General features: G+C 35.1%; 1 protein-coding gene across 1 annotated transcript in view; it reads left to right on the forward strand.

Moving 5' to 3' along the window:
• The first annotated feature begins 4,329 nt into the window (after positions 1 to 4,329).
• LOC123312446 (transcriptional activator cubitus interruptus) overlaps positions 4,330 to 26,737 on the forward strand; it is a 130,451-nt gene continuing 108,043 nt past the window's right edge. Inside the window, exon 1 of the mRNA XM_044896889.1 lies at positions 4,330 to 5,161. Within this exon, the coding sequence (XP_044752824.1) occupies positions 4,971 to 5,161 (191 nt within the window). The 5' untranslated portion in view covers positions 4,330 to 4,970. The remainder of the gene's footprint in view (positions 5,162 to 26,737) is intronic.

Genomic DNA, 26,737 nt, shown 5'->3' on the forward strand with positions numbered 1-26,737 from the left:
TACATTTCTCTTGTAGACAAGACCATTTTCGATCTCGCTATTAAAATGTCATTTATTTTCCTGCTTCTGTGTTTGATCCTTGCATGTAGTGGAAGATGGTTCTTGTTGTTTAATTTAGAATATTATAATATTTGCATGATGGTTAAAGTATACTATAGATATAGTCAAATGGGGTAAGTGTAAGTGTAATCCATAAAAGAATATTTGTACTTCTTCAAATAGTAAGGTATACAGGGTAAGTCTTTGACTCGCACTACTGTTAAAATTAACAGTAAATTCTTAAGGTCTAATGAAACACTTTTTTCCGAATTGGCTCGGTTTAAATAATACTGTTGAAAAACCATTAATAGATGTTATTTTTAGTTCTATCTCACAAACGGTTCATTCGAATGAAATGAATTTCGGAATATAGTTCCGCTCAACTCTTGAAACTAAGTTGGACGGTATCTAATGAATATATTTGAACGTTTTATAAAATAAAACTATTCTTCATATTTTCTCGTATAATGTGCCGTTTTTGTGTAATTTGGTGTTCAATAATTAAAAAGTATTTGTGAAAATTGAAAAATTGGATACTTTGGTTGAGTACAACTCTGTATAAAAGATCCGCAGATGTGTAGAGTCACAGATTTAGCTAGTTATTATGAAAGTAATTTCGTTTTTTCAAGGGTGGCACAGCTTATTAGGAAAACTTAAAATGGTATTGGAAAAAATGGTATAGAAAAAAGTGTTTTTTTTTGGCCTCAAAAATCTACTGTTAAAATATTTTTACGAGTCAAAGATTCACCCTATATATCAGGAAAAATAAAATAGGTATTAGGTTTTTTTCAGAAAACAGCACAATTTATTTTTAAATCAACGTTATATTCAATAATTTTTTAACTGCTCAAATTGTTTTATGAACAAATGTAGAATATCGTGCTGGCTTTTTACATCTGACACTACTATAGTAGGGCAAAGCACAACAATAAAAATGAGCTAGATCTTAATCTATAAGGAAGTTATAAACTGAAATACCTTAATTTGCTAGAGAAGTATATTAAAGTATTTAGGCAAAATAGAATATGAACAGTATTATTTTTTTTTGGTTGTTCTTGAGGTAAAGTAAGTATTTGCATTTTTTTTTTTCATACGCTCTATGTGTTATGTTAGCCTGTGACAATACAGAATGTGCCAGATTATAATCTGAAGAAGATACTAGGTTATGTATGCAGTCAATGAATAGAAATTTTTGTTAAACGTGTATTCAAGTCCAAATCCAAGTCCAGCAGAATCAAATCTGACGTTGAGAATTAGATAAGAGAGCAGAATATTGATATGGTCTAGTCCGATTTAGATCGTAACTTTCGTAACATTTGTTGATTTTTATATCAATAATTGTTATAATTACATCTGAATAAATTCAAAGTACATAATAATATTTGCGGCAGCAAGAAGAAATTGAAATCGTAAAAGCAACAAAATAACAAAATGAACTACATAATAAACACTTTTATACTGGAAATAAATTCGTTTCTGAAAAGTATTATGTGTATGAAAAAGGGAAATTGAGAGCACCATCAAATATTTCACCATTTACCAAGTTTCTCAAAGTATGAGATAAAACACTCACAAAAAACAAATATTCGAATTATTTGAGAAATCTTGGGTGAAATTTTATTGAAAAAATAAAAAATAAAATGAATCCATATCGACCGAAACCTTTATTAAAGAAACTGATATTATATTACATAATTGTTATTGGCCTGTCCAATTTTCGAGGTAACATAAATTCCTGTCCAAATTAACACATTAAACTGTTAGGTCGGAGTTGGTCGGAGGTATTCTGTCATGATTGTTATTTTATATATCTCAGACCAGATGTTTGTGAGGATTTGTCGTTATTAAGCTTATTCTTCTTCGAAAAACATTAATTTACCAAAATTACATGCGGTCTTTGAAGATGGTAGCCGCTAGAGCTTCTCATTTCTATATCCTCTTCCTCTTTCTTCAGATTCTTATATCTTCTGAAGACCATCGTATTAATGAATTTAGTAGTTGCAGCGCGAAACCATTGGCGTCTCTAGGTATAAACGTTGGGAACTGAATAAATACGATACATAATATAATAAATGATATATTATTTTTCATTCATTTACCGTATCTTCAAATTATTTCTCATAATACAACTAAAAATATTGTCATTTTAACGTTTCTCAGATCAGCTCTTGGGAGCTTTAGATGAAATTATAATGATATCATTATTTAACTACACTATGCTAGTAACATAATGAGTTTTTTAAGAAATCTTTCACCTTAGAGCACTATTCTATGGATTTAATTTCCTTAAATATTTTAAAAGAGTATAAATTGTTCCAGAAACACACCATTTGCTTATGTTTTCAAACTGTGGAAAGAACAAGGTGAAAACAATAATTATCTAAAACAATCATATAATACATACACATTTCATTTCAATATCATCATTAATTAACATTCAATAACGAAATATCTTTGTTTGTAGTGAGATTAAGTAGGCGTCTTAATTATCTCGCATAAATGGAAAATAAGTGAGTGAGGGTGTTTTTCAGAAGTGGATGCAAGATTAATTGTGGATTCCTCAAGAATGACTGCAAACTTTTCATTTCATTTCATTTTATAGCTTGCGTTTCAGATATTGAGGCCATTGAATAAGAAAACTCATAAAAAATTATGAGAAATTCCTTCCGAAATATCCTTTTTTCCTTTTTTTATTTTTAAAAGTATGGCAAATACTGTATGAATGGAGAAAAGTATGTGTGAAAAATGAATACAGGGTGTATTTGAACAAAAGGTAGAACTGGTCAAAATGAAGCGTTTCACAAAACATCACCTATACAAAACTTTCAAAATGACAAAGTTGAAAAAAAAAATTGAAAATGATTACGGAATAGATCCTTATACGACCCTAGACCGTTTGTTGGTTGAGTTATCGCAAAGCAGTGGGAAAATACTTATCTCCTGATTCGACCATGTGGTTTTGTTTAGGATATTGGCTCGTTCGATATTAACATGGTAATGAAAATGGAAACTTAGGATTGCCGAATTGTTCTCATTATTTTTTAGTAACTTACACTATTTTATGAAATGTCTCATTTCGATACCAACTGACAGAAGAGACTCAGGATACAAGTGTAAACAATAATACTTCAAAATCTCACCAATAAAATTCATCTGAATTATTCACGAATTTTTCCACAATGGGCACCTTAATCTTCTTGTTCGAACATTCCAACAATCGTCGTAAAAATGGAATGAAATGGGGAAACATCATAGCACTTTTTAAACATAACTAACATAGACACTTTCAAGAAACTGCCTCGATTTTCTACATTTTTTTTGCCCAAAATTGCACGATACAACAATTAAGATTTTCCCAAAAGTGACCCGATACATCTAATCCGATGAACTTGGTTCTGAACCTTTCATTGTCCAGCCGTATGTTTATGTTTTGTTTCGTTTTTGCGATGCCGGAGTCAGCTTCCACAGTCCCGTACTTGAAATTCAATGAAATTTTGTCGAACTTCTAGGGGTTGTATCTCAGCCATCTTGAATATTTTATATAGACAATTTTTGGTCGAACGACTGATTTTGATGAGTTCTACCTTCTGCCAAAACAAACTCACCTTTGAAATCACCCTGAGAAATAGGCATGATGTGATATCTGTTGAAATATGTGAATAAATCTTGTTCTATCTGAATATCATGAAATATTAAAAAACACAAGAAGCCGATGACTTAATTCAGGAAAATTTCGCTCCTAATTCATGAATAATATTATTGTGTTCAATCGAAACGTACTAAACACATGTAAGACCATGAACCGATTCAAAAAGGCATCGAAATGATTTGTCACAACACTCTGTTAAAGAGATACCTGAAATAGAGAAGAAGAAGAAGAAGATAATTGCACAAAAGAGTCAGAAGATTTTTGGAAAACTTATCATTGTTATAGGTGAGGAAGAAAAGATTTTTGTTTGAGGAATCTTGTACCACCCATACAAAACGATTCATCAAGCCTTTTGATATAAATGCTCTTGATAACGATAAGTTAATATTTATTTTCTCAATTTGCCTTCTATAATCACCTAGCACCCGAACGCATATAATAAGAGCAGATTTATTTGTTGTCATTGCTGCTCCCTACTTGACTTCTGCTAAACAGCACAATTTTCGAGTTACAAGAAGGTTGGCCTCCGCCACTGTGTAATAAGAGAACGGATAGAATGCGAGTCCATTCCCTGGCAGTCTGCTCGCTTAAGCCCCTCCCCGCCTGTCCCCTTCTTCTTCACTCGTTAGTTGAGTTGTAAGAACGGCCTGTCAACTGCTTCCCTGCCTCTACTCTGTAGTTTAGTTGCCTGTAGTCCCTGTATAAGCATTTCGTGGCCGGTCGTACCAAGTCTGTGCTGTGCGTTCACCACATACCATGTGCTGCTGCAATGAGCTCATACGCGGTAGTAGCAAGTGACAACCGTAACCAAACCATGACGTATCACTCAATCAGGACCAAACGGATAACCTGACGCTATTCGCACCTTTGAACCAATGAGATGCCGCCAGTCAGCGACGATACCCACGAGTAGATGTTGTTTTGGTGCTTCGCAGTTCATTGTTTTGAACGTTCAGTGTTATGACCAGCTTATATTTATCAGTTAGTGCCGGAATGCTGGGATAAAAATATCACGAGTCAATGCGCTTTGGAAACCGCCAGCAAAATATCTCCTTGCCGTCGGACCAACACGTGGGGTTCTAATTAACAATTTTTTCTAAGAACGATCATAATGTATTGTTTTGACTCTCGTGACAATGCAGGAGTGCTAAAGTGCGACACGTTTATCGAGTTCATTCCGCTGGACTGTTGTTACTACAAATAAAGGATTATATTTTGAAGAGGATACACCGAGCTTATCGTTGGCGTCTTGGTGCAATAAGTGATGTGAATTTTCAGTGCGATGCCCGAAAAGGAGACGGATTTTCAGACTGCAATGTCTGCCGGTTTACCGCTCCAATTTCCTTCCGCTTTCGCGGCTTTTCATGCGCCTCTGCCTGTCGACCAAAGGACTCACGAAGGGAGGTACATATGGGATCCCAGGATGCAGCCTCCAAGCGCTCCAAGTTTCCACCCTCCTGCACCGCCACCAGGGTAAGATCATCGAATTAAGCATCGACAGAAAGTTTCGGCAAAAATTGTGATAGAATAACCCGAACAGTCCCTTGTCGCATTCTGGTTGAAAATTAATCCAACTGATACTCGCATTTACAAATAAGGAAAGATCAATTCGCTTTGTATCTTCTGGCTTTATTCTTGGAAGCAACACATGTCTTTATACTTAGGTAGATTCTCCAAGTTTTTACTCGAGCAATGCGAGTAATTAGCAACGTTATGAGTAAAAGATTGATTGCAGATACATGACAGAATGCGAAACAAAGAGAATCTTATATGCAAGGAAAAAGGATCTCTTTCGATTTTATGAGAACATCTTGCGTAAACGGTTGAATAGAAAAATCATTTCTTATGGATATGGGTACCTAAATACATATAATGACCCCACGAATGTACCTGCCTATCCTAGTCAAATAAATGAAAAAGTTTCATTACAATATTCATTTCGTTTCACTAATTTTTTTAGGAAAATATACAAATTTCATGAATTTTAAGAAATCGAACAAAGCTTTCAAAAGGAACGAGAGATTAAAGAATCGCAAAAGAATATACCAAACCTTTACCAACAACTCATGCTTGAGAGCAGGTACTGAATAGTTGAAAAATATCCTAACAATGAGTCAACTCGAAAAATTGCATAACCATGGATATGCTCATCGAGTGGAAACTCAATATCTTGCTCAGATGAGATAAACGTTTGCGATGTGAGAAATAAACTGCATGATTATCTGCTCTGTTCTCCATAAATAATGGCTACGATAATAAGAGTTTCATTTCACGTTCGTGACAGTCATAAAAACTTAATATAACAAAGAGCCCATCAGTACGCGAATTCTGATTAAACTATACTGTGTGTCCCGGCACCACGTAACTCTTTTTTAAGTGCGAATAAAGTATATGCAGACGAATTGGATGCTTTAATTTTTTTACGATGTCTATCTGCGAAGATATGTCTCCAGAGGGTACTCCAATAATTCAGTTTTTTTGTGATAACTTCCGAACGACTCAACCGATTTTGGTAATTTTTGAATTTGAGTCTATACAAATATCAGTTTCCAGCACTTTTTCCATGAGTCTTTAGGAACGGATTGACACTAACACTTAATGGTCATGCATAAAAACTTTTTTTAGTTGAAGATATCAGCGAAATTATTTCATTTATGTGTTTCATCAATAATTCTGCAAGGGAGGTATACCTATGGCCGAAACATAAAAAATGCCCCTTTTTCCAGTTACAAGCATTTTCATGATTGAATATCAAAACATTTTTTCATGAATACTGGCTGCTGTTTATTAACGCTATAGTTACGAAAACAACTTTTTATGTCATTGTTCAATCAACTGAAACTTCAATTGAAAAAGAAGTAGGGCGAGTCCGGTAGATTTGCCCAGGTAGGAGACTTGAACCACCTCAAATATTTCAATTCAAATTTAGCGTTTCCGGTATCGTAAATAGCTTGCGACATACTCGTAACAAGGCACACCTAGTGGCGGTCAATTTTGGCCGCCATCAGAGCAGTTCGAGAAAGAAAGGGTTGAACGTGATTTTGTTGTTAGGATGTAAGAAATTGAATAATTTTTGTTTGTTACACTGTCTGAAAAGTTCGATAGGTGCGTTGTTTTATTTAGTTTTATTGCTTTCATTGATATAGTTTTACGAACGATGAGCCTTTTTAATAATAGTTTTAAAAGTTTCAAGAAAATATCTGTTAAAAACACAAAAGAGTGCGCGGGAGATTTGACCCATGCTTTGGTCGGAAGACATAATCAGTGGTCCAAGTTTACCGCACTTAGCTCAGATAATAGTTTACTTAAAAAAAAAAAATTGAATAATAGAAATAAATATGAAAAAATTCAAAAAAGTAAAAAACATCTCGGAAATAAGTGAGAGTGACTCTGAAATAGAAAATATGTATTTCATACGCTGATACATCTGACGACGAAAACCTTGACATAGACAATCGTTGGTCATTGGAAATTGTTTTTTTCTGATAAACAAACTTAATTCTCGCCTCCTGTTGAACTCTTCCTTGGGTTAGGGAGACATGAGCCAATTTTCGTTTCGTGAAAAAAGAATTGCTGTACTCAAAATGTTCATCTCACCATCACTCAACTATTATTTATAGTTATCTATTTGGGTAGATATGATAAATTCACACAAAAAAATTAGCCTTCATCAGAGTGAAAAGGGGTTCAACTCCCCCCCTAAACGAGGAAAACGTGAATAGATGATAATAAATTTAATGCTCGATTTAATGTGCATAAACAGCTTGCAACGAGGCTTGCAAAAAATGAAAAAATATTTCGATATATTCAATAATAAAAATGATAATGATGAAAAACGTAAATGAAAGAATTTCACGGATATATTCATTAAAAAAAATTTTGATAATTAATTACTAGGATCAATACATCCTGGCGGTTCTGCAAGACTGATGGGGAAGGTGTTGCAAATAAATCATAACTGAAAAAGAATACTCAATTTTACAAAGCTTCGATGAAATCTTCTGACCCAAATATCGCGAATAGTGACGCAAATTGAGATTCCGAAGCGAAAAACTCATTCATTCTATTGCCCCCTCAAAGAACGTGTCCACTGAAGCCGAAACCCCAACAGAACACAATAATCCCAATGCCCCAATCTTCGAAAAAAGACTGGGCCACGATTTTATTGCCCATCCAAGTTGCGGAATTTTAGAAATCTCCCCGACATTCATCTCTTTCCGAGAATAGGGAAGCCGTGCGGCATTCACCTAGAAGGATCATGAGTTTGTTGAAATCCGAAAGATTTTCAGGTAATACGTCACCGCTACACGCTGACGTTTCTGTACCAGAAAGATTTTATTGTGCCAAGAACGGAAAAGGGGATGTATTTATGGGTTCTATACATGGCATCTGAAAACATGATGAGTGGCTTAGTTCGGCTTAACTATGTCGTTAAAATGTTTGTTATTCTTGATGTTCCGGTTTCAATATCGGACAAAACTCCGGTTCGACAGATAAAAAGCAGAAAATCCACAATTCCAATGCATGGCGTGAAGTCCCTTAAATAAACTGGTCTCGGAAGAATTGATTGGGACCACAAATTTTCCAGAGGATTATCGTTGTCATTAATTTCATCATTCGAATAAAATACTTCCTTCATCTGTTATGGATAATATATGTCACAATGTCACCACCTAAATCTAACAAGATATTTTTGATGACCATGAAAAAATATGTTTTTCTCTCTAGAAATTTCCATAAATAATCTCAAAACCAATAAATACGTTGTCGAGGCAAGTAGAAATGTATTTATAAAATTGATCTTATTTAATAGACACAACAAATTCATCCATATCAATCCACATTCAAAGAATGGAAAGCACTAAAGGAGTCCAATCATAAAATTGTTGGAGATGAATAATATGCGGAAAATTAAATTTCTCGAAATAGCTACAGTCGTTCTACAATAATTCAACATTGCAGTCCACGTTAATCTGAATCCATCCTAAAATAAACGTTGTACCTACATATATAAGAAAAACTTATCCATGCTGAACAAACAAAATTGAGTTACAAAACTAATAAACCAGCAATAAAACCCAACTTCGCTTTGTTCTTCGCTGGCTGAATTAAACGTGTGGAAATAGTTCGGTCAAGGAAGTTGTCTACGATCTATGTCGTCTCATGCATTCATCTCAACGCTGAAAAACGAAGTAATTTTCCGGCTTAGGGTCTTACTTCTACGTTCGTTGGCGTTAAGGAGTGATTTCTAAGTAGATGTAAAAACAAACATCATCATCTATGGTTCAAGTGCAGCATTTAAGTGTCTTTTAAACGCTCTCTATTACGTTGCACAATGAGAAAAAACTTAATGTACTCTCTCGAGGTATTTTCGTTTCGGTAATCCCATTCTTCTCAGTTCTTACCTGGGATTCTTGAATGCTTCTTTATTGTTTCCTCTATGTAGTCGAAACTGTCGAGGAAATAGTTCTATGTAATAAGTTTTTCGTTGGCTTAAAAAAGAAGGTACATATTTCGATATTTTAAAAAGATAGGTAAATCATAGGTTATATCCGAGGTTAAATCTTTGTTTTGATAATTTCGAAATAAATATACGAGTCTGACTCGTACAAATAATTCAGTAGTAGAGATAGTAAAGGTAGGTAAATCATAGGTTAAATCCGAGGTTAAATCTTTGTTTTGAGAGTTTCGAAATACATATACGAGTCTGACTCGTACAAATAATTCAGTAGTAGAGAGGCCAAAAGAAAAATTTTTTTTCTCTATAATTTTTTCTGAATCCGTTCGGATACTGGCTATTGAAAAACCTTAAAAAAAATGTTGTTTTCAGAAAAATAATGCATAAATAATATCCCGCATGCTAAATTGAATGAAGTTGAAATCGATTAACGACGGTGGTTTCCGACGGTAATTTAAAAAATATCCAGAAAAATATTGAAATCCAAATGATTAGGCGCATCAGGAGGTGAAGTTTGTATTCTAAATCATGGTAATATGACCTTTTTTTTTACAAAGATCGAAATATGCCAGGAAATAATGCAGTCGAAAAACCATAAAAAAATTATTTTTGGTTTTATCTAACAAACGGTTAAATCGAATGAAATGAATTTCGGAATATAGTTTTTCATTCATTTGATAAATCTTTTTCGAAAACAAGATATCACACACACGTCTTCGAGTTTTCTCATTATGACCATTAGGTACCATAAAAATACCAGAATTCAATGAACCCAACTCTTGAGACTAAGTTGGACGCTATCTAATAAATATTTGAACGTTTTGTAAGAAGAAAGTATTTCTCATATTTTCTCGTATAATGCGCCGTTCTCGAGTAATTTGATGTTCAAAAATTAAAAAGTATCTATGAAATTTGAAAAATTGGAAAATTTGGCTGAATACAACTCTTGAAGATCCGCAGATGTGTAGTATCACAGATTTAGCTAGTTATTCTGAAGGTAAAGCTCATTATGAAAACTTGAAATGACTATATCTTTTTATCAGAGCCGAATCAGCAAAAATCTCGTAAAAATGATATAGGAAAAGTGTTTCTTTTGACCTCAAGAATCTACTGTTGAAATATTTGTACGAGTCGAAGATTCATCCTCTTCTATAGGTTTCTAAAACTTGAATCATTAACTGGGAGACACCCTGTACATCAACGCATGCAATGAACACTTTCGTCCTCATTTGTCAGTATTTTTTTGTAGCTCTTAGGTGATCGTTATACTCACCCAACGAAGGTGAATCAAACTACTAGGAAAATTATTGTTCTGATGTTTCGGGTTTCTTTAAAGTAACGAGAGTGACCACAGCCATAAATCGTTGTTGCTTGTACATGCCAGAAAAAAAGGATTCGTTAACCACAACTCGGAATAAGTGATATTTACAGCGGTTACGTTCACTTATTCAGTAGATTGGTACTCACTGAAATTGATGATTCCATGAAGGGACATTTTAATTGAAATTCCTTTTCTGTTACCATCAGGAATTTATTTTTATTAATTTATTGACTTCGAGACTTTGTACATTCTTGTCAAAATTCGAATCAGTTTTAGAATGAGGATAAAATACAGTTGGATACAGAAAATACACCAACGTTCACCAATCGTATAAATCCATCACAATGACGCAAACCATATGGCTGTTATGCTTCAGCTGGTCAAGTAGTCATTATTGGCGCCTCTGTTAAGTGGAAATTTATTGACCTGGGTTCGCCGAAACTAAATTTCAGAAAATATTTGAAGACTTCATCATGAAACAACATTTATAAAAGGTTACAATAACTTAACACTAGTAAAAAAAAGAAGAGTTTTGTTATGCAGACAGAGAAGACGATTATCCCATTAAATATAACCTATTTCAAAACACCTATCGATACATTTGCTCATCAGAAACCCGAATCTTTTATCGTTCAACAATCCGACAATCATTCGATTTTTTTTGCGCTTATTTCTACCTGAAACATTGACTTCATCCCCCGTCTATTATCCTCCTTCGAAAAGGTGCTTTATTTCATGCACAATAGTCGAAATCGTCGAAATGAGTACCTTGTGTAGTGCTTTATCGTATAGGAAGGTCGTCCCCTGTCAAATTGAGTTAACAAGTGCGTGAATACGCTTATTGTGTCAATTATTATTTTTCTCGTCGAGGGTTCGGAATGGTTGTGTATTTCCTGTTCTTTCAATTCCTCTCCCTAGGACGATGACTTTGCGTCCGATATGGAAACGATTAAGACAAAGGAATTCCCAAACATTCTGATTGCCTTTCGTACAACTGCGGGACTCCTGCTGAGGTCTCGAATTATCTTGGGTTTATTCCAACTGGGATACAACCTAATATTTGTGGGATATGAAAGGTGAGGAGGCAAGGGTTAGCTGTTATGCGTAACGTGAGATCTTGATTTTCCTGCTCGAGCAATTTCGAATCAGGGGTTTTGTGTAATCTGTGGTGGACTACATAAATATTTAGTTTTCGTCATTTATACAGAGTGATTCGGGGAAATTTACGCAATCAGGCTTTGTCTTTAATGAATTTCCTTATATTAGGTTTATTATTTAGATATTAAAATTGTAACAAACTTGTAGATTTCAGAGAATAAACATCATTATTTTTACTAATATGTGAGACTTTGAACATCACTTTCATTCCGGATATTTGAAAGGATGAAAAATTTTCCAATATGGTATGAATCACTTCCAGGAAATTTTATAAATCTGGATTCAACTGAATATTTTCCGAAACCTTTTAAATTAGTAGATAAACTAAATACAGTACCACAGCCTTTTCAAACACTTTCACAAATAAGGCTGTGCCACTACTGGTAGAGGTGAATTGGTAAATATGAAGTAGTCATGAAAACTCTCATGATTTCCTCATTTCCCGAGCATCTTCTCGAATATCCGGAATGAAAGTGATCTCCAAAATCACTCATTACCTGACACAACATCAAGAGCATAAAGTTCATAATTATATTATCCATGAAAATGACCTGCCACCTGCCAACTTGACCGAACTAGTTTTTGAGTTTTATTTTTTTGAAGAACAATTAGAGATACGACTTATATGATGTATTCTGAATCAGAATAAATCTGGGAATGAAATATGTAAAAATAACACAGGATTCATATTCAAAAAAATATAAGTTATCACTATATCTCTGAAGTGGCGGACTGAAAAAAATCTTTGACTACGCCACTGCATTCTACATGAAAAAGTATCTCAAGAATGTAACATTTGTTATTCGATATCACTGACACTTTACCGAGTACTTTACGCAATAGAGGCACCAGTACGAAGAGCCGAAAAAAGAGTTTTCACTTATAACTTGAAAACAAAAGAAGATAGAGAGATGCGGTTTTGGGCATCTTTTGAAAATAGAGGTCGGAAACATGCCATCCATTTTTCCCTAGCTCTTACGGTTACAGAGCTGTCATTAAATCCCATCGAATTTTGCCCACTCTTTTTTTTTTTTTTTGTTTGGTGTAGCAGACGAACCACCTTCTCCTGAGGGGGAACAAGTGTGGGGAGTCTCACTATCCTGAGCTGGAGACCCACTAAAAACCCTTAACTGCTTCTTGAATATTGGTGCCGGACACTTGGATTTTCCAATAAGTTTCTGTTCTTATTTTAATCTCTTTTTAATTGATCTCTTGGTCTCCTTCGGCAAATTAGCATTCTCCTTTGTCTATTCCTTACAAACCAAGGTGCATCTATTGCACATCGTAGCAGCTTGTTTTCAGTGGCCTGAATTCTTTTGATATGGCTCTTTGCCGCGAAACCCCAGGCAACTGATCCATAAGTCAGTTGAGGCCTAGCAACGGCTTTGATCATCTTCAATTTTGTCTCTTTCGACATGTGGCTTCTTTTTCCTATCAGTCTAGAGTCTATTTATCGCTGCTTTCGTTTTGTCGATTGCTTGTTTGATATGACTTTTCCAAGTAGGTCCTTTGTCAAGCGTTATTCCTAAATATTTGGTTTCATTTTTCCAGTCGATTTCTTCGCCGTCAACTTCTAGATTCGTTGTGGGTCGCAGTCTTCTCTTCTGTAGTAATATTGCTTGGCTCTTTTGTCCATTGAGCTCGATGTTCCACTTTATGCGCCAGTCATTTGTTTCTTCAATCGTTTCTTGTAGAACTCGTTCTATTACTTCTGGGTTGCGGTGTCGAGTTGCTATGCCTGATTTGCCCACCCTGTACATTAGACTGGGATTCTATATTGACCACGCCCCTTCGCACATATGGCTAAACTCTCCGTCCTCATCACCCTCTAGCTCGAAAACGATTGAGAGTATGAAAAATTCAAAGCACAGTGGATTTTAACGTTTAAACCGAAAGTCAAATCCTGAAACGTATGCTTAGTTACCATAAGGAATATATGAATTTACTACCCTCAAAATCAACCCCAATATGCTATCTTGTTGATGATTGTGGTGTGGCCACTTGACCATCCACAACGTGCTAAGCTGCAAATTGTAACGGGCGGTCTCTGGATAGGCCAATTGCACATACATTGAATCATCAGCCGATGATGGAAGTTTACGACGAAACCCATCGATTTCGAGATAGATCCGGTGCTTTCAACGACTCAATTCAACGGAGATATCGGCCAAGTCGATGTAGTCAAAGATCACAGACGCGCGTCCTCATGCTGCGGTTGTTTGCCAGTCATAGTGACATCGTAAGTGTCCATTTATCAGTCAGATTGTCCTGTCAGTATGCGCTCTTGTCGTCCTTGCATCGCTCATGTCGGTAACAATAAGTCTTCGTCTAGATTGGTCTTTGGTTTCGTCAAGATACAAGACCTCTCGAGTGCATTGTATTGAAACCGCATTCTTGCGGTACGTCATATATATCACCTGATGAGAATGATGGCTCTGATGATGTTAGATCGCCCTTGTAATTGGTTCGAGTATGGACTGGGCAGTTTTGTTGATGGTGTTGGTCGTAGGTCCATCAGAGCCATACTTATACTTATCGCACCAGCGACTTGGTGGGTTTGATTGGAGAATGAATTCAAAGATTTCGGAGGAGATGCAGAAAACTGTAGATACAGGTTTTCGTAGAAATTTTAACATAACTATCATCTTGATGTGATTTCGTCAATTTCGTCATATATTCATGTCTTCAAGGAATCAAAATGGATTTATAACAAACTTCTGACAATATACTAAGGGCCGGTTTATTCATCCTCTCCATGAAGTGTTCGTTAACTTTCATTTTTTGAATTTAATGAACACCTGTGACTATTTTGGCCATATTCATAACCATTCATCGTTCTGCTAGTTACCGAAGACATATATCTCGGAGTTTATGTTTCTGAACGATCAGAGCCGGTTTATTGACCTATCGTTAAGCTGTTCATCAGCCTCCAGGATAGGTAAATAAATTGACACTTAGGACCACAAATATATTGCTGAAACATGCAGGGTTGAATATACAGGGTGTATATACATACAGAAGATTCTTGAGGTCAAAAGAAACGTTTTTTTCCCTTACCATTTTTCCCATTAGGCCCTGATAAAAAAATATAGCCGTTTTTAGTTTTCATAATTAGCTGTGCCACCCTTGGAAAAACAAAATTCCCTTCAGAATAACTAGCTGAATCTGCGACACTACACATTTGTGGTTCTTCTGAACAGAGTTGTATTCAGCCAAAGTACCCAATTTTTCAAATTCCACAGATACTTTTTTGATTTTTGAACATTGAATTACTCGAAAACGGCGCATTATACGAGAAAATTTAAGGAATACTTTTATTTTACAAAACGTTCAAATATTCATTAGAGAGCGTCCAACTTAGTTTCAAAATTTGGGTTTTTGAATTTTTGGTATTTTTATGATACGTTATGGTCATAATAAGAAAACTGGAAGACGTGGGTGATATATTGTGTTCTGAAAAGATTCATAAAATAAATGAAAAACTATATTCCGAAATTCATTTCATTTGATAAAACTGTTTGTGATATAGAACTAAAGATAATATTTTTTCAAGGTTTTTCAACAGCCTGTATCTTTTAAACCGATCAGATTCGGAAGAATTGGTAAAGGAAAGAAGGATTTCTTTTGTTATCAAGAATCTACAGTTAAAATATTTCTGCCAGTCAAAGACTCACCCTGTATATATTTCTGAAAAAGCGGGTACAGAATAAACTAGAAACTGGATCCCATTCAGAAGTGTACCCCAAATTATATCAGTTTCATTATTCATTTGAAGCACTCTCATCGATTTACTAAAACACAATTTCTTCAGCTATCATATCAGTTTAACATCTCGATGACAAAAAAGCACAGTGCTATGTAAGTTTTTTTTCCCGAGTATTATTTCAGGTTTTAATATTCCATACTTAATTGATTATAATTTTGATCTATTGAATCAGTTTCCCTTGAAATGAGTAGGATTTTCGTTCAAACTTCTTTCCCCATCGTTTTTCAAATGGAATTCCCTGTATATGCCGTAACGTGCCTTCAACTACGACATATTCGATTCAATATTCAGGTGAAATAACCAGCAGCATCCTCATAAGATGCGTGATTCTCTTGGCTTCAATGTCTGCACTCGAGATATTGCATCGTTGATCTATCATTCGAAGCTCGATAGTGAATTAATTGAAGCCGATAGGCGTGCCCAAGTCTAGCGGTTCGCAAAACGTAAAAGAGAAAATCTCGCAAATTAATATGTGCTTCTTCACCAATCGCGTCAAGCTGCCGTGTTTCCTTCTGCGGTCAGACTGGTTGGTCAACGTTAAAAACGTGCCAAGTTCAACAATATACGTGTACATATCTTTGTCTTCATGAATAACAGCCGTGGAGGTGCCTTAGAAGGATCTCATTAAAAACTAGCCTAAACCTGAGGCTTCGCTCGCGTCATATTTCTTTATAAGACGCTAGTAAAGATATAATTGGAATAATTCAAGAACGATAATGAGGAACAGAAAAATTAAATCGAAAAAAAGCACATAACGAAAATCCTCACATTTCTGGAAAAAAACTGTACAATATTGCCTTCATTCAGCTACAGCCTATGATGACTTTATCACGATCTTAGCTCAAATCGAATCGTCATATATCGTCAAAGGACACTCCAATTCCTGGTAGATTTCATTGCTCGACTAAATTCGTATTTCTTCTATCAGAAATAAGTGCTGCAGATAAAGGACACATTCATTTTTTTATTGATTCATTCCATGTCAGTCAGAAGCCCTCTTCAATTAGAACAATATTTTGGGTTGAATTGAAAAGGTTGATATTGGTTATCGTGGGTCAACCTCGAAAGCTGACTTCGCTGACTTTTTCATCATCATCATCATTTCTATCCCTTAACCGAGAATAAATCTTCAAAAAAACTCAAAAACAAAACTATCGGTGCGATCAAACTTATATCTTCTCAGGGCTACTTGCGACTGTGTGCCCTCCTGTGACTGAAGAGACCCAACCTACAGATCCTTCCACACTCCAGGCATGGATAATCACCAACCAGATTTGGCCGCCGCTGCATTCTTCTCGAGTCTCCCTTATAACTATGGACCGAAGACCTTCACTGTGATCTCTCTAACGCTAGTTGTTCCCTGTTATGATTGGCATTAACTGATTTTAGGGATTGATGCAGTATATCCTTAAACCGCTTATACTGGCCTCCTGGTTTCCGAGCTTCCTCTGTTAATTCGCCATACGAACTACTATGGGAAGTCTTGTGTCTTGCATCCTCAGAATGTGGCCGCTCCATCTGAGTCGGGCCCTCGTTACTTGAGTCTCATGTACACAACTCGCGCGCTGCAAGACTTCTGCATTTGAAAGTTTGTGGAACCATCTGATGTGCATTATTTGTCTTAGACGACGCTGTTGGGTTTGTTCAAGCTGTTTAATATGTCGCCTGTAGGGCGTCCAGCTTTCGTTTCCGTAAAGAAGCTTTGCGGAAGGACCACTGCTTTGTAAACAGCTGTCTTGGTCTTCAGATTGAGGTCGTGATCTTGAAACACTCTGTCCTTTAGCCTCCAGAATGCCTGTGATGCCGAATTGATATACGGTTGTGTATTTCCGTTTCCAGCTTAACCCCAGTATTTATTATGCTGCCCAAGTATTTGAACTGCTCGAGGAACTGCTCGACCTGTTCTAGAGTGTTAGCATCTGTTCGAACGCTTTCTGCAGGACACACCAGGATTCTGGTTTAGTCAATATTGAGTCTAAGGCATAAAGCTTTGTATATATTTTTATAGGTGTCCAACATTATAGATTTTTTGAGTTGTTAGCGATGAGTGCGCAGTGGTCTGCATATTGAAGTTCCGTGATAAACTTTGTACGGGTTTTTGATTCAGATTTTTTGATATTGGCTTGTTTAACCCGAAGCGCCTCAGAGAAAAAAACCCGTATAATCAAATTGTATTTGATAATCTTTCTCCATCTCTTATAGTTAACCCAGCGTCGACAATAGAACATAGAAGCCTGTAATCAACGGCTTTATTCACGACTTGTCTATGAAAACTCGATATTTTTTGGTACCTCTTCATTGTATATGTAGGTTTGCATTCTGCACGAATAAATTCCCTACTCTTACAAATGAAATCCCCATTAAAATCTGACATCAGGTTCCGAAGTTGCAGAATTATTTTTGAGTGAATTAAAAATATTAAAATTGGTTATAGTAGGTTATCCTCGAAGGTTAAATAAATGCCATTGCGGACATTTTGATAGAACACTTCAAGCTCTATAAAATTCTACTTCATAATTTTTCTCCATCTTTAATATTTCATCCAGCGTCGGCCATAAAAGTCGACGCATTTTTTCACAAAACGAGACGCATTTTTTCACAAAACGAAAGCTCTTTCGAAATTTCTCCGATCATCTCAAGAAACGGGGGAGAGACGGCTCTCCTCAAACGAGCACGGAACGCGAACAGGTAAAAATCTAGTTGAACAACTTTTTTCCCGATGTGTTTAATACATATAAATCGTCATTATGTGCACTGGCAGCATAAAGACATACCTACAAGAATGTAGTTCTCAAAAATAATCGCTGAGCACACATCTATACGTCAATCCGAGATAATATACGACTCGGTTTTGCAAAACGTGTACGCACTCGGCCGGTAAAGTTGTGCTCTTTTTTATTCACGTCAACTGTTCCCCTGCAACCTAAAGCGAGGACTACACGATGATTAATCTCGCAATAAAACCGTTGGACGATTCGCCAGCGGTCTGGAACAAGTTGGCCGGGAATGTTTCGAATTCGCGTCGATTTAAAGCCAAAATTCGGAATTGATGCGGTTGTTTACCATGCAATTATGCGATATTTCGACTTGAATTTCTCGCTTGGTTTCTAAGGGTTCGGTTCTTGACCCCCTCGACATTTTGAATACGGGTCACGGGTCATTGAGTGTATAAAGAAACGATGAATTTTTAATGTTTCCTGTGTTTTCAACCTATTCGTTAATCGCTTGAATTTTCTACTCAGAACATGTTCGTTTAGTTCGAACTATTTTTGCCCTTTTCTTTCTGTTGTCATTAAGGAAAACTTGAACATTTCTCGTTATTTTCGACGAAACCATTCTTGAGCAGTTGAATTAGTCTCTCGGATTTCACTGAAATTCACTCACTGATTTCGCTTAAATTTTCACAGCTTCTGGCTTATATTTACTGTTGCTACTGATGATGCCGAAATGGTCATACCGTTTCAGTAGTTTCATTATTTTTTGTCATCAGAACACTCCCTATTTCTCCCTAAAATATTTTCAGACCTCTACAACTTTCGGTTATATCGAAAAAAGCGTATTACTTTCTTATTTCAAATGGCACACCAATTATATCTTCGCATCGTGAGATAGCTAATTTGATGGCAATTTTAACAGTAATTCATACATTTGGTAAAAACTGAACGGTTTATCAGAGGTATTTCTCTCGCGATTTCTAGATATGTTGTTTTTGAAAAAAAATGTTTACCATCTTAAATTTTTCAATTATGTAGTATAATAACATTATTTTCTGTTTGAACCTCAAATGTAGTGAGTGTTTACGTGAAGATCATCGAATTCATCATAACTCAATATTTTGAAACTACGACCTAGGGGGAGTCCGGGAGACTTGATCAGGTAGGAGACTTGAACCACCTCAAATTTTTCAATTCAAACTGCGCGCTACCGGTATCGTAAATAGCTTGCGACATACTAGTAACAAGGCACAACTAGTGGCGGCTCCATTTTGGCCGCCATCAGAACAGTTTGGGAGTGAGAGGGTTGAACGTTATTTTGTTGTTAGGAAGTAAGAAATTGAATAATTTTTGTTTGTTACTCTGTCTGAAAGGTTTAATAGGTCTGTGGTGTTATTTAGTTTCATTGCTTTCATTGATTAATATTTTTTTTACAATCGATGAGCCTGTTTAATAATAGTTGTAAAAGTTTAAAGAAAACATCTGTTGAATAGGCTAAAAGGGAGTGCGGGAGACTTGACCCATGCTATGGTCGGGAGACATAATCAGTGGTCCAAGGTTCACTGAGCTCAGATAATAATTTGCTTAAAAAAAAGAAAATTGAATAATAGCAGTAAATATAAAAAAAATACAAAGGAAATCAGTGAGAGTTACTCTGAAATAGAAAATATATCTTTCATACTCTGATACATCTGATGAGATGAAAAACTTGACATACACAATCGTTGGTCATTGAAAATTGTTTTCTATCAATGTTTTTCCTGATAAACAAACTTATGGTCAAGTCTCTCTCGCCCCCTGTTCAACTCCCCCATAGGTTAGGGAGACATGAGCCAATTTTCGGTTCCTAAAAAATGAATTGCTGTTGCAAAGGTTCATATCACCATCACTCTACTATTAGCTATCATTATCTACTTGGGCATGATATCTCCACGCAAAAATATTACTTGCTACCATTTACAGATAAAACTTAAGTGGCTTCAGAGTGAAAAGGGATTCAACTCTCCCGGACTTCCCATATATTTTTTATTATTTCAGTGCATTCCTGCATTCTACTTAAAAAAGAAGAGAACCTTATAGATAAATTGGAAACTTTTGGAGTTATCGAAGAAAAACATAGAATAAGGGAAAACGTCCATTTCGAATCTTTTGATTAGCGTCCAGTTGCAGGAAAGTCCATTAAAATTTAATACTTCATTAAAATCTTAATCCTCCATTTTCCCCTTCAAAAATGACAGTTTTGAATTTTGATAGGACATCAAATCTTAATGGACTTTCCTGCAACTGGACGTAGGTCTGATTAGGAAACTGTTTCGATAAATAATTTTGAAATTTCCTAAATTTTATGTGAAGAATTTTTTCGTTGGGATTGTTTAGGATCCATCAACATGAAATGGCAAAATTATTTATCGAATGTTTCTTATTTCTAGTTCTTCCGCAACTACGAATGTATTATTCCTTTAAGGTAAAGGACTTATTGGAGCAAACCACCCTCTACTATTGCGACGAATTGACTGAGATAACGAAAAATAGGTTATAGTTATACTGTTATGAAATGGTTGAATTGAAAATGGTAAAAAAATTTCGGAAAAAACTCTCCACCAGAAAAGTTCAATATCAAATCAGCTATCTTACAATGCAACCAGAAGGTGCTGATGATTAGTTTTTCATAAACATCTAACAGGCCAACGCGGTAAATCACATGGAACATAGATATAAGGAATGGAAAATAAACATTTGTTGTTGTCAAAAGACTGGAGTGAGATAGTTGCTTAGGATCGCCAATCACAATTGAAATAGTTGAATCTGACATCATTGTTACTTCAATTTTCCGTACAAAAAGGTAGGAGCTATATGAATTTATTTATTTTACGCCACTGCCTTAGTGTCGCGCTAGACAGAGAAGATCGGATGTTTGTACCACAAGAAATACATTCCATGTATTTATGTTCTAAGGTAAATCACCCCTGTATACAATTTTCACTGATCTTAAGAACAAACCAAGAAACAAACGAAGCTATTCCTCTGGATTTATCCAAAAAATCGCATTGAAATTAGCCCGATTTTCCATCTGAGAACCGATATTTCATTGAGATTCTTGTATGGGTAACTTTCAGGTGAAAACTTTTTCCTCTGGCTACGTGGGTGAACCGCTTTAGCCCGACGAGATCCCAGCATCCAGCCTGGCGTTATAGACGAAACCCGAAGAGAGGAACCAGACCACATTTACGAATGTAGCCGCAACAAAATGTCACCAGCGAAGACGTTTTTTTGTCGGATTTCATTCCGCCGTTGGTGTATTCGACCGATTCGGATGCCTTCAACTTCAAAGGACTTACTTTTGTTGTTCACGTCGTCACTTCTTAATAAGTCCTCCGCAGGCTCTTTTGCGCCGGGCTGTTATGGTGGGTTTAAATGATGATGACATTTAGAGTTGCTAATTTATGGTTGTCCGGGAACTAAGGCCGCAAAATTAATTTCCGAGGAGCTATATAGCTGTTTTATCGCCAGGAAAATAGTCTTTGATGATTGGAAATTCATCCGAGCCTATGGGAGTTATTTTTTCGTGTTTATGAAGGGGGTAGTTTTTATGGCCGACCATCAGTAGCCTGGTCTTCGGCTGACATTTACAGGCATCCTACATGAATACTATACTTTCTCTGATACAGTGTGTATTTGCAGGTGAGGCTTTCTTTCAACAAAAGATAGAACTAGTCAAAATGAAGCGTTTCACCAAAAATCACCCATACAAAACTTTAAAAATGACAAAGTTGAAAAAAAAATTGAAAATGATTACTGAAATAGATCCTTATACGACCCTAGACCTTTTGTTAGCTGAATTATTGCAAAGCAGTGGGAAAAAACTTATCACCTGATTCGACCATGTGGTTTCGTTGTGGATATTGGCTGGTTCGATATTTACGTGGTAATGCAAATGGAAACTTAGGATTGCCGAATTGTTCTCATTATTTTTAAGTAACTTACACGATTTTATGAAATGGCTCATTTCGATACCAACAGAAGAGACTTAGGACACAAGTGTAAAAAATAGAATAATACTTCAAAATCCCACCTCGATCTCACCAATAAAATTCGTCTGAATTATTCACGAATTTTATCACAATCTTCTTGTTGGAACATTCCAACAATCTTCGTAAAAATGGGATGAAATGGAGATCATAACACTTTTTAAACATAACTAACATAAGCAGTTTCAGGAAACTGCCTCGATTTTCCAAATTTTTTTTCACCCTAAATTGCAGGATACAAAAATTATGATTGTCTCAAAAGTGACCTGATGTATTTAATCCGATGAACTTGGTACTGAACCATTTATTGTCCAACCATATGTTTATGTTTTGTTTCGTTTTTCCGAAGTCGGAGTCACCTTCCACACTTCCACAGTCCCGTACTTGAAATTCAATGAAATTTTGTCGAACTTCTAGGGGTTTAATTTCAGCCATCTTGAATATTTTTTATAGACAATTTTTGGTGAAACGACTTATTTTGATGAGTTCTACCTTCTGTCAAAAAAGGCCTCACCTTTGAATATACCCTGTATGTACAAGTCAAAGACTCACCCTGTATATGTCAGTTTCAAAATTTTGCAACACTTTACTGCTTGCCATACTGTCAAGTATTTTGTCAATCACTAACATTCATTGTATTATTCATTTTGCAGGGTGTTTCCAAATTAGACGTGAAACTTGAAAGATGTGAGTATTACTCATTTGCTGTCGTTTGAGCTATATATTTATTGATAACCAAAAGTCAACAGTTTCCGAGATATTTGAGTTCTTGTGTTTTTCGAAACATGTCTCACTTTTTGTCAACTTTTTCTACGTTAACCAAGTTTGATTATAATTTTGTATTATTTTCATCAGAAAGATACCTATAAAAAAGCAAAACTACCTGCATTAGATGTTGAAAAAGAATAAGTATGATTTAAAAGTTGGTATATGAAGATAAAGAAAATCAATTTCTAATATCAACTTTTGAATACATAAATTTTGGAATTTGAAAGTTGCAGGCGAATTGATATTAGAAATTGATTTTTCTTCTTATACCAACTTTTAAATCATACTAATTCTTTTTCTACATCTATAATAGTATAGTTTTGCTTTTTTCATACGTGTCATATCTTTTTCTGATGAAAATAATTCAAAATTATTATCAAACTTGGTCAAGGTAGAAAAAATTGACGAAAAATTAAGTAAGGTGAGGAATTCTCTGAGAAAGAACTCAAATATCTCGGAAACTGTTGATTTTTGGTTATCAATATGGCTTAAACGACTGCAAATGAGTGATACTGACACCTCTTCCAAGATTCACGTCTAATTTGGAAACACCCTGTACTATTGGAAAAGTCTTTTTCTATGTATATAACCCAATGCCGGAATGTATTCTGTAATTTGCATTCTGGATGAAAATAGTCAAAATACCATATTTTATATTTCGAGTATACACGACTCAAAACTATTTTGTATCTTGCCCAGTTTTGCTTGGTTTCTACAGTTCACTTGTAGATTCACATCGAAACTGCTGAATACAATTTCCCCCCACAAACCTCTGGGTTCGACGTCAAAATCTGCACGCTTCACGGTTATCCAAGTCCATTGATAACTGGTGGATACCTGCCAGCCCCCGAAAAAGGAAGGATCGCCAGTTCCAAAATATAAGTTCTCGGAACTGTTGGCGAATCGAGGGAACGGCACCCATCCATCCGTTCGGATACAATTAAGATCCATAATTATTGTAAAACAACTTAATCAATAAATTTCCCACAGTCAGAACCGGTTCGGTTTCGAGAAAACCACGGACAGCGATAATGATTCGGAGATAAGGCGCGTAATTATCTCTATATATACACCTTATTTGAATTTCGAAATTTGGGTACGCAAGAGGATACCTGGGAATTAAAATGGTATGTGGGGACTGGCAGGGTCGTAACAAGCCCAATCGAAAATTTCGATTTAATGAGTGTGAAATTTAAGAAAATAATCTACTGACAAGGTACACCATATTATCTTTTAATATTATTCAAAATAAAAGAAAAATAAACTTAAATACATCACCTCATTCAAGAAAATAAAAATATCTCGAAACAAAATAGCAATTCCACCATAAAATTTGAAATATAAAAATCCAGTAGCAAATTGAAGAAATTTCATTTTAAATTCTTCATTGAAATCAACAAGTTAGAATTTCCATCAACGATGATTTCCTTCTCTTATTTTAAAAAGGATTTCCCCTTGAAATGAAGAAAAATAAGAATTTTAGTTATCGTCAAGTGAATTTGAGTGTTGTCATGACTGTAAGGTATTTATTAACAAGAAGAAAGATTTTTGGATGATATTATAAAAAATGTTGCTCATTTGATTATACAGGGTGTTTCACAAGCAACAACAATTTTTATAGTCTCAAAATTTTCATTTATTATTATGATTTGAATACAAAAATATGATTTTTCAAATGCTTGTATCCTCTAAACAAAAACGAATCGGATATATGTTCATAGGAGAAAAAATTTTCAGAATAATCACAGCTACCATCTGTCAAAGTTTGTCATAGAGCTTGTAGAACACCCTGTATATCAATGAACCCTATATGGAACAAAACGAAAATTTTTAAATATTACAGAATTTTTAATGTTAAATTATATTAAGCATTAAGATTATTCAAAATTAGATAAATTTGAATTATATTTGAAATTCTTATTATTTTTTTATTGAACCCTCAATTGAGTAAGGGTCTCGGGCAAATTAAATTGAATCAAAATTAATTTTTTTATTGTTGGTGGATTTTGAGAAGTTTCCTAAATTAAATTAAATTTTGCAAAATTCAACATTTGAGCCACAACACTACTTATTATCACTACTATTCATAATGAGCTCTGCCACCCCTGGAGAAAATTCCCTTCAGAATAACAAGCTGAATCTATGAGACTACACACCTGTGGATCTGTCAAACAGAGTTGTATTAAGCCACAGTATTCAATTTACTTAAATTTCCATATTCCAATTTAATTGTAAATGTCACAATTGGTGCAAAATGTTTCTTGACGAAAAATTTCTGCGATTATGACGGCTAGTTTCATAATAAGTTTGAAGCCTCCTTTAATTTAATTTTTAGTAGTACCACAGGAAGGTTTAAAATTGAAGGTGTTTAAAAGGGTGCATACTTTGACTATACCTAATCATTACAAAAATCCAAAGCTAGTTCTACCAATGGAATTCACTGTTATAGAAAATTCTATAATCATTACAAAAAAATCCAAAGCTAGTTCTACCAATGGAAAATTCCATTAGTCAAACTGGTGTTCATAGAGTGCATATTATGAAAACTGAGCAATAATTTCAAAGCATCCTGATTTATATTTTATGTTCTATGATTTAGAACATCACTTTAACAATGGAATGCGCTATATCTTAGTGTGATTCTGAATAAAACATTGTATTGCAGAAAAGTTGAGAATAGAAATAAATTTCGATTTTGAGAAAGTCAAAAATAGCCACGCAATTTCATCTAAAATTACTTCGAAAGGAGTTTCGAGCAAGCCAATCGATCAGCTGCGTAATTCATCGACACCAAATATAGACGCAATATTAATTTCAACACGAGACGGGTGAAAGCTCGTCATTGCTCACCGTTTCGATTTATTAAAGGTAAGGCACCTTCTTCACCTAGTTGTGGTGTCAATGGGAAGAAGTCCTGACGTCGGAATGCGGCTCCATTATAAGAAATCAAGTTCTCCAAACATACGCATTAACACCAAGACTGTTGCGAGCCACCACCTAATTTACATCTCAATATCATCCCATGTCTATGTTTACTCACTTTTATTACTGATCAGGTGTTGAGAAATCCTCATAATTCACGGGGCACCTTATGCCGAGATACTAATTGAAAGATTGCAGCTTAGCTGAGCATGAATTTTGAAGATATCCTTTTTCGTCGTTAATGGTATGGGAGTTAAAGTTTATAGGTGCTCACGAAAGCACCTCGTCTATCAATAAATCTCAAAAGATGTTTTGATATGAAACCCTTCGTTATATCAACAGACTTTCTGAATACAACATGGAAATATTTTTTGAAACATCTATAGGTCATTTCGGATCGGCATCAGACTTTGAGAAAGACCGCCATTTTACCTGAGGGGCACACAAGCTCAGTTTTACTTTGTGAATTGTTGGTTTAGTTAGTGTTCTTGTGATTCCTAGCCGTTTTTATAGAATTATATCAATTTCCTAAGAAAATGATATTCAATCCGCAGGGTTGATTGACAGTAATGATAATGATTTTATTCGATTTTAGGAATATGATCATTATTCGATGAAAAATGATAGGTTGCCATAAAAATAAGGGAATTTTTGATGAAAACTCAAATTAAAATTCGACATGTTTTTGTGAATAACCTATTTAAATTTTACGTCAAAATCAGATTAAGAAAATACATGAAAATATTTCAGATTTTCTCACAAATATACAGGCTGTTTTACAAGCTCTATGACAAACTTTGACAGATGGTAGCTGTGCTTATTCTGAACATTTTTTTTTCTATGAACATATATCCGATTCGTTTTTGTTTAGATGATACAAGCATTTGAAAAATGTTTGACTCGTACAAATATTT

This window comes from Coccinella septempunctata, chromosome 1, assembly GCF_907165205.1.
Source record: "Coccinella septempunctata chromosome 1, icCocSept1.1, whole genome shotgun sequence".
In the NCBI taxonomy this organism is placed as follows: domain Eukaryota; kingdom Metazoa; phylum Arthropoda; class Insecta; order Coleoptera; family Coccinellidae; genus Coccinella; species Coccinella septempunctata.